Below are 9282 nucleotides of genomic sequence, written 5' to 3' on the forward strand. Positions count from 1 at the left end.
TTTAGCTTACTAGGACCCTTTAAGTGTCTGAAATAAGATAGAAAAAGGATCGGGGAGGGACCAAGGACTAATGACCGCACTCCAATAGTCAATAAAGGAAGGATATTAAGGTCCTGTTCTTTTTTACTTAATTCAGTATAAGTAAGTTCAGTTCAGTTCAGTTCAGCAGCATTCAGTTCAGTTAAATTAATTTCAATCATTATTATTATTTATTATAATTATAATGATTTATATATACTTTATAATTTAGTGTCATTTATATATAATTCATCATTATTTATTATAATTATAATTATTTATATATATTGTATTATTATTTATTATAATTTAGTATTATTTATATATAATTCATCATTATTTATTATAATTGTAATTATTTATAGGTGCCCGCTATGGTTACTTTGTTTTTTACAAAGTACGGTTACTTGGTGTGGTTTTCACCATTGGATGATAGAGCATAAAATTAATCCAATGGTGAAAACCACACCAAGTAACGGTACTTTATAAAAAACAAAGTAACTATAGCGAACACCATTATTTATATACAATGTATTATTATTTATTATAATTTATATATAATTCATCATTATTATTATAATTATAATTACTTATATATAATTTATCATTTTTTATATATAATTTATCATTTTTTATTATAATTATAATTATTTATATATAAAATATATCATTATATATATAATTTATTATAATTATAATTATTTGATATAGTTAAGTTAAGTAGCATTTAGTTCAGTTAATTGAATTTCAGTTATAAGTATCTTTTTATGGACAATGTACTATAGTTATAACAACTGTATATATGATTTCGAAAATCATGGCATTTAAAGCAAATATAAATGTACATAGTTGAGGAATAAAATCTTATTGTTGAGGAGTAGAACACCTTATTAATCCACATATAATATGATAAGACGTCTTCTATCCTTTATTTTTTACAAAATAAGACTTATTTTAGTTAAAAAAAAAAGGTTATTAAAAGATTAAAATAATTCTACGACATTAAATTAATTGAAAAATTCAAGTAACATAAAATGGGGGTGGGTGGGTGGGTAGTTTACCAACCCCATTACATCTCCTCGCCGATTCCTCGTACACCCACTTCTTAAGTCTTTTCCTTCCCTGATTGGTTTGGCACAAATATAAAACTTACTTTTATCATCACTACAACTACATAATTCCTTATTTTATCAACACAAAAAAAATGTATATAACATACATGTCTTGCACAATAAACATTGTTTTATGTGACCTACAAACAATTGTACACTTGATACAACATTACTTTCTCTCCCCTAAAATTTGTCAATCATAGTGTCACCTGCTAAACATCACAACACAAAACTTTAGATTCAAAGAGAGAGCTCTGATCCTACCAACTAAAAGATGGAACAGAGTTCATGAATCATTTACCTGGACCTAAATTAGTTAGTTAACAACTCCCAGTCTTCTTTTGACAGGTCTAGAAATTCAGTAACACCATCTTCAAACATTATCTGAAATCAAATGCCAGTATAGATGGGATCAGATGATCATTCTCATCACAAATTCACAATAACAGAGACGAGACTGCTCTTACCGCGTGCTTTCTTGTATGGTCGTCAAATCGTTTAATTATCCCAAATGATCTGGAATAATTAAGTATTCAGAATAAATAAATAAATAATCACGACATGGAATATGATTGGATTTCGGAATAAATTTGCATTCAAAACTATACCTCTCGTTTTGTGAACGACTTAGTCTAATCACTTCTCCTATGCAGTTAGAGTATGTATGTCCATTCATACTAACATGTTGTGAAGAACCTGAAACATATGGAAAAAAGTGAAACAAATAAGAAACTGTTGTCCTCAACAATCAAATAGGCAATACATGTAAATAACATAGGGCACTTCTGCTTACCTACGTGGAACCCTCCATTTTGATGAACCTTTACAAAAGTAAATTTCAAAATCAGTCTTAGCTTAATTTAAATGTTTACACATGAAAAAGCACAAGTTGTAATAAATAATCATGCATATATATTCTCCTTTACATACATCTTTTCCAGATAAAATTGCTTTCAGTTTGGGAGAGGGCCCTGCCATCTGGCATGCCACTAGTTTTAGTGCAGCATCTGAAGACACCTTAGGCTTGCCGGGTTTAACCCCTAATTTTCTCCTGCAACCACTGGCACCGCAATGGCAGTCTTGATCTGCACCAAATTGAACAAACCTGCTAAATTTATTAGTTTGGACTAGGAAAACCATATCTGAAACAAGAAAGATATGCAGTAGACAAATTTGAATGTGCACACTACAAAAGCAAGCATAGAACCATAAACTCAATAAAGTAATAAAGCTGATGCAAGTACTCATACTGATAATCATAGGTCAGATGCTCGCCCTTTGTTATGTCACGACTTGCAAAAATACCAATTCTTGTCTCACCATCAATTATCCTTTAAGGAATAAAAAGGGGAAAAATTGCAGTAAGTAAACAGGTAAGACTATCCCTTTTACGACTAAAATTGAGATTAAGAATAAGGTCAGCATGAAACCATTTCTGCATCTCGGTATTAGGACAACAGCTGTGGTTTATGTATCTAGACTTGTTTCCCTTGTATGTTGCATCAATTACCATATCTCTATTTATTTCACACAAGTAAAAATTCTTTTCTCCACGGTGCTTCATATTCCAAAGCCTTTCCTCACAGGTCTTATCATCTATAACTGCATCAACAAATATTTAATAATTAAATGATAAGGAACAAAATGTTTAAATTATAATTCCAAAATAGGTAACAATAAAATGTTTAAAAAACTTACCTTCTCCAACATACTCTATCACAAACTCACCACGCGCAATATCTTCATCTGCTACAATCCCAGCTCCACATTTCTCAGTCTACAAGCAACACCTTATTTAACTTTTACTTTGAGTATACAATGCAAAATAAAAATTTGTGCAAATCAAACAGTATATCACAAAATGAAAGCATTAGACCGTACATATTAGAATTGAAAGCAAATATTTTTGGAAAAATCACTTGAAAGAAATAAAATACATACTCTGCCCACAAGGCAAAAAGAATGTGATTTTGCATGTCTATGTTTGTGTAAGCGCACACTTTTGTGAGTGAGAGAGAAGCATTTTATTGATACTTGTCAGAGAAAGACATAAAAACAATTTTACAATGTTTTAATTCTCATTGTTTGGTAATAAGCATATTATTGCCACTATAGTTTATTACTCCTGATGCAGAGCATCACTTCAATCCTCTTCACATTTTTCATGACTAACATGATTTATTTCTCCACATCTTGCCCAATAACTACTATAAAAAAAATGTTGCTTATGCTTTTTATGTGCGAAAGATATGTCATATACCTGCACTAATTTCATTTTCTTCATAGGACGGTGTTGGAACGGTTTGTTACGGCATGAAGGCCCGCATTTGCAACCAGAAGAGCAACTAGACAGTAGCATCCTGGCAGTATTTTAACAATTAGAACACAAAAATTTAAGTTCTACAAAAGAAGTCACAAATGACATCGGAAATGATTTCGTTGATGCTTCTTGTTTACAGTTAAGTTTAAGTTGCTTGCAATAGATAGCTAATATAATATGTAAGAATTTTGGGCTTATCAACAAGAACTGTCATCATCATAAGACATACCCTCTGCCCAAAACTACTATAAGCTTTAGATATGGGCAGAAGCTGATATATTTGATCACATAAATTTTCAAACTAGAAATATTTCAGTTTTAAAGCCTATGATCGTACAAAAAACACTTCATCCTGAGTTTGAGTATCTGGCCAGACATAGATGTACATACATTTGTAAACATAACGATCCACATATCTGACTGACAAGCATGAACACACCACACACAATAAGACATCTATAAAGTAATATAAAAGGGCAATCCATTGGAACAAAGATGCAATATGCATGAAGTACAAACACAAAATGGCATTTCCAAATTAGAAGATTATTGAAACAAAAGAAAGCACCAATGTGTTAACTCTGTCTCAAAAGAATTGATTATGCAAGGATAGAATAATTAGTTTGGACCTCCGAACAGTAGAAATGGAAAGAAAATGATAAACTAGCAGACTAATTAGTCGTCCACCAGATAGACTTGCTAGTTAATGAATGTGGAAAATCATGAAAATAAAGACCTATGTGTTTATCTCTCTCTTGCTGTCCATAATATATATATATATATATATATATATATATATATATATATATATATAAAATAGATGTTAGATAAGGAAATGACAGGTAAAAGGGCTCAAGGATCATAATTCTTTGCAACAGTGGAAATGAAAAAGACTAATAGAATGTACACAAGACAAGCCAAAGTATTGATTGATCCAGGCCCGTCCCTGAGCCTGGGCAGGAGGGGCGCCTGCCCAGGGCCTAAGGAAGGATGAGAGAGGCCCCAATTATAGTAATGTATTAGTACCTATTAAATTATACTTGATTAAATTCAAAAAAAATAATTATAGTTGATTAAAAATGTTGGCATTAGATTCTTTCCAAATTAGTCTTTCCAAATAAAAAAATGTTGGCATCAAAAATTAAATTAAAAAAAGTATACATTTAAAAACGTTGGCATCAGTTATTAAATAGCTTTTCTAAATTCCCTTATTTATCTCGGATTCTTTCCAAATTTCCTAATAAAAACTTTGGGCATCAATTCCCTAATTTATCTCAAAGTATTTCTATAATTATCTTTCCCACCTATCAATCCCAACAAAAATTTATAATTTATCTCTCCCTTTTTTAATCACATTCCAATACCAAAGAATATTAAACAGTAATATTATCTTACATCCTCAGTTCATCTTCAATTCATCAGCTGTACAATCAATTTTATTTTCTTTTTTTTTTTGAAACTAGTCAATTTTGTTTTCTAATCACCTCATTGTGAAACTTCCAATTACTAATAGCCTTTTTTGTTGTCTCTGAGAAACTCTATCGGATTCTAATTTACTCGGTCTTCAAAGCAATTTGGAAAAACGTATCAAAATCTTCCAATTTCAAGAACTTATGCGCTAAAGCTCGTTAAATGATGTGATTTTCAAATGTGGTTTTTCATTTTTCTGTTATCATGCTTTGTGTTGTAAAGAGCATAAAATCTATTAGAACTATTTCATAATTTATTAAATTTAAGAAATTTGCATATAGAAATGCTCATAGACATCATTTTGTATAAGACATTGGGTACTTAAAGCAATATAAAATGCTTTTATTAGATATTTGTTAAATGTAACAAGAAAAAGTGTCATTTTTAATAATCTTCTTTTATACGATTTACTTTTCTACTTATTTTTTTTTATTTCAACTTATTTATTAGGGCCCCATTTTGTAATTCGTCCAGGGCCTCTAAAATCTCAGGATCGGCCCTGGATTGATCATAGAAGAGTTGAAAAAACATGCATATCCAATATCATCAGATCAAAGATATGATACACAAAAACATAAGTGAGAACTCTATAGCTTAGAAGAACAATAATAGAACAAGAGCAATCTTACCCACAATGGCAATCTCTACCACCACATACACCAGAAGAACCTGGTGATTCACTGCAGGAACAAAATATGCCATCATCCTCAAGTCGCCGTTTAATTTTCTTGGTCATATATATATCTGAACTTGTTAATATCAACAAACAGATAGTGAAGAATATATTGTAAAGGTCATAGGAAAATAAGACCAGAAAAAAATATTCTGAACTGAAAATAAAATGCTCCAATAAAGTACTGAAAGTCAAAGGTATACTCCAATAAAGTATTCACAGAAACACATGTGAAGCTGATAAATGAGATCAATATATTTCACAATGAAATTGCAAAAATAAACTCATACGAAAAGGATACTGCGCTTTATGAAGGTGTATTGTGCAGGCTTCCATTTATTAGCCCACTCTGGAAGTTCAAACTCAACCGGGTCCCCTATCTGATTGAGCAACTTGTTGAAAGCATTTTTTATTTGGTCCACGTCAGAATTCTGATGAAGAAAGAAATGCCAAGAACATCTCAATCACAAGCTTCTATTTGTTTTATAAAAACATGATAGCTTGATAAGGATTGAACATAACACAATGACAGATTTAAAATTATTATAATTTGACTTAGAAGGTTACTACCAATTAACACCGTCACCATTTTAGGTAAAAGGCACAATTGGGAGTGGAAAAAAATCCAAATCTTTCTTTAGATATTTTAAGCATATAATAGAATATGCAGGGAGAACTTCCTTTCCTACATCAGCAATAAATATGAGAAATTAAAGAGGCAAAAACCCTAGAAGAACCAACTTGAATTTACCAACAAAAATCTCACAAATCAAGAAAAAGACACTAACAAGAAGTATAAGAAAGGATAATTTGCTACAGATCCTAGTATGAACCAAGGAAATGAAAAGGAGGGTAAAAGGTAACTGGTAAAAGCAAAATCAAACATTGCCAGAAGCAATTAGAAACAAGGAAAAAGAAAACAGGAGAAGAAACCAACCAACGGGAATGCCATTGACATACTTCGCACAGACCACGTCTCTATAAAGAAGTCAATTAACAACAATTTCACCCTTTGCAACTAATTTTCTTGGATGGAAACCAAAATGTATAGAGTATTACTACTTAGATCGAGCTACTGAAAACTACATACTCATAAACTGACAATTTATAGACGAGATAGTAAATTGTCAACTAAATTAAAATCACTTATTTCTTCTTTCTTTCTTCTTCTTTTAAAATAAAAAATAGAACTAAACTAACTTTACAGAGAAACGAAGACATAGAGAAGAGAAGTTTTATCAGTAATTTGAAATAACCTTTTTCTTTGAAGGCATGGCCACAAGCAGCACAACAACGAATAATATGAATTGTAAAGTAAATTACCCAAACCACGTCCAAATTTGGCATGAAGTCAGCATCGAAATAACATAGCCATTCCAGAAGTTCTGCGGTATGCCCACTAGAGGAGTTGAAAGAAGAGATTGAACATGAAGATTAGAAGTGAAATGAGAAGAAAATGTACCAATTTCAAGAACAACAACTGTTAATCTAATTAGAAATGGGAAATTCCAGAAGTTGAAGAAACATAAATAAAAACCTAGAGAGAAAGAAGCTGCTAAAATTTATACAGAATAAAAGAAGATGGAAGAAGGAAATGAAAGAGTAAGAAGAAGATGAAGAAGAAGAGTGGAGAGTAGAAAATCACCGGAGCAAATAGAAGAGAGTAGAGAGAGAACGAGCAGATCTTGAGAGGTTAGAGAGAGAGAGAGGAGGAGGGAAACTGCGTTTGAGTTTCTCTTGAAAAAATGGGAGAGAGATAGAGATGAGTGGATTGGATTGGATGCAAACAAGGGGGGATTGATTTCCTCACGTATCGACACCTTTGCTTTTTTTTTATTTTTTTTTTTTATTTTTTTTTTTTATTTTTTTTTGATAGAAACGCTTATATTTTTAATATATGAACAAGCAAGTACAATAAGAAAAACACAAGGAATGAAACCTTACAAGAATTATAAAGGCATTAAAACGATTACAAAAAGCAAAAATAACCATAAAAGGTATTAAAAACATAAAAGAACAAGAAAATATATACTTCTCGTAATTCCAAATCCATAGAAAAGCATCTGCAGACCAGTCATCATCATTTAAGCCGATCTGAATATTCGGATGTGAATCATTTCTTTTGTTGCAACCACGTAGATACATTGATCTACGAACAAGATAAACCATTTCCGCTCGTGTTAAATTCGAAAAAGGTATAAGCGAAAGAATAATGGAGAACCGATACAATTCAGACGAATAAAGAGATTAGATGAAGTATATAAGCACAGACAGAAAAAAAACAATAAAAAACACAGCAAATCTAACCTGTGGAAGGAAGAAGAATGAAGACAAACTTCCCTCTTCCTCTTCAAAGTAGATTCACAAAATAAGAAAAGTTGTGTATTTGATAGATGATGAAGTTTTGAGAAAAGAGGGGACGGAAATGAGAAGAAACTAGGAGAAAAGAGTTGGGCGGTTTTTTCTTGAAATTTCTTTCTTTTAATTCAACTCTACATTATTTATGGTAATTTCAAAATATATGTATAATATATTAACAAAAAAAATATATGTATAATATTTCTTTTTGAAGTAATATATGTATAATAATTAAGAATGAATGTTTATAAAAAAATAAAATAAAATAAGAATGAACCGGATTGCTTATAAGTGATACAAGCAATAAAATTTTGTCTCGGTTTACTCTTACCTTTTCAAGATTATTCATGATTGTATTCTTTTTGCTCAGAAAATATAGGTAATTGTTTTATCTCATTTGTTAAATGTTTCACGAACGTGACAACTCGTTCCTTAACAAGAGCGGTCACCTCCAGAGCTATGTGTGGTGTGTGGGGCTACCCGATATTCTTTCTGTTGATAACAAAAAAATATTTACAGTTATTTAAATTGCAGTCATTATATATATAAAAATGTAAAAAGCAATATATATATATATATATAAAGTACCAAAATTTATTAAAAAAAATCAGAATAAAATTGGAAGGTATTAAAGACCATTTCATATGCTCTGCATAGAACAGACAACTCTAGCTAAAACGTGAGAAACTCTATTTCTAGAGTGTTGAAGTCTTAGATGTTTTTTATCTAACATATTCAAAACCTAAAGTTAAGAAGATGGAATTCAAAACAATCTATATATTTATATAAAAGTAGAACTCTCTAAACCTTTCAATATGTTGACAGATTAGTAATAGATGGCGTGGTAAGTAACAAAATTTTCACTATTTTTTCCACCACCCTCCCCCTTAAATAAGTTCAATTTGTCTATTTATTACATTTATTTAATCTTCACGAACTCTATAGTGGTTACTAAAGAATTAAATCTCATTAATTGAATTGACTGTAATTAATATTCAGTATTAATCCTGTAAAATGTTTTAATTGTTACACTTGTTTTAAGTTTTAACTATCATTAACATGAGTTAATTCAGTAAGCTCATTAATTGCATTAATTCTTTAATTAATTATGAAAAAAAATATTCTAACAGTATTCATATAAGAGCATCTCCAATTTAAATAACTTCAAAAGTTTACAAAACTTAACCCAACATTTCAAACTATAATATTTTATTTTCTCTCTAATTCACATCACTCTTGGCAACTTTTTTTTAAATGCTCCAATGCTAAATAATTCCAAAAGTTACCAGTATTAATCTTATAAATTATTATTTTAATTATAAATATGGTTA

General features: G+C 30.3%; 1 protein-coding gene across 4 annotated transcripts; it reads right to left on the bottom strand.

Moving 5' to 3' along the window:
- Positions 1 to 1189: 1189 nt before the first annotated feature.
- On the bottom strand, positions 1190 to 7369 carry LOC136219546 (histone-lysine N-methyltransferase ASHH3-like). Of its 4 annotated transcripts, none has more exons than XM_066006981.1 (14): positions 7239 to 7369; positions 6917 to 6992; positions 5895 to 6024; positions 5550 to 5664; positions 3391 to 3490; positions 2829 to 2907; positions 2561 to 2732; positions 2381 to 2461; positions 2061 to 2235; positions 1924 to 1951; positions 1739 to 1826; positions 1598 to 1646; positions 1432 to 1514; positions 1190 to 1342 (listed from the first exon to the last, which is right to left on the bottom strand). In XM_066006981.1, the coding sequence occupies exons 2-13, from the start codon at positions 6938 to 6940 to the stop codon at positions 1443 to 1445; spliced, it is 1113 nt and encodes a 370-aa protein (XP_065863053.1). In that variant the 5' UTR covers positions 6941 to 6992; positions 7239 to 7369; the 3' UTR covers positions 1190 to 1342; positions 1432 to 1442. The 4 variants fall into 4 exon arrangements, with proteins under 4 accessions (XP_065863053.1, XP_065863056.1, XP_065863054.1 ...); XM_066006984.1 differs by having other exon boundaries at positions 1190 to 1339; positions 7239 to 7354; XM_066006982.1 differs by having other exon boundaries at positions 1190 to 1339; positions 6850 to 6992; positions 7239 to 7325.
- Between the last annotated feature and the right edge of the window lie 1913 nt (positions 7370 to 9282).

The sequence above is a fragment of the Euphorbia lathyris genome, chromosome 2, assembly GCF_963576675.1.
Source record: "Euphorbia lathyris chromosome 2, ddEupLath1.1, whole genome shotgun sequence".
Classification (NCBI taxonomy): domain Eukaryota; kingdom Viridiplantae; phylum Streptophyta; class Magnoliopsida; order Malpighiales; family Euphorbiaceae; genus Euphorbia; species Euphorbia lathyris.

Excerpts from the sequence above, each read along its gene's own strand:
- LOC136219546 (XM_066006981.1), bottom strand. The coding sequence starts at position 6,940 with ATGCCAAATTTGGACGTGGTTTGG. Across the intron at positions 2,733-2,828 it reads GATAGAGTATGTTGGAGAAG|TTATAGATGATAAGACCTGT; the intron begins GTAAGTTTTTTA and ends TTGTTGATGCAG. Across the intron at positions 1,647-1,738 it reads AGTCGTTCACAAAACGAGAG|ATCATTTGGGATAATTAAAC; the intron begins GTATAGTTTTGA and ends TAATTATTCCAG.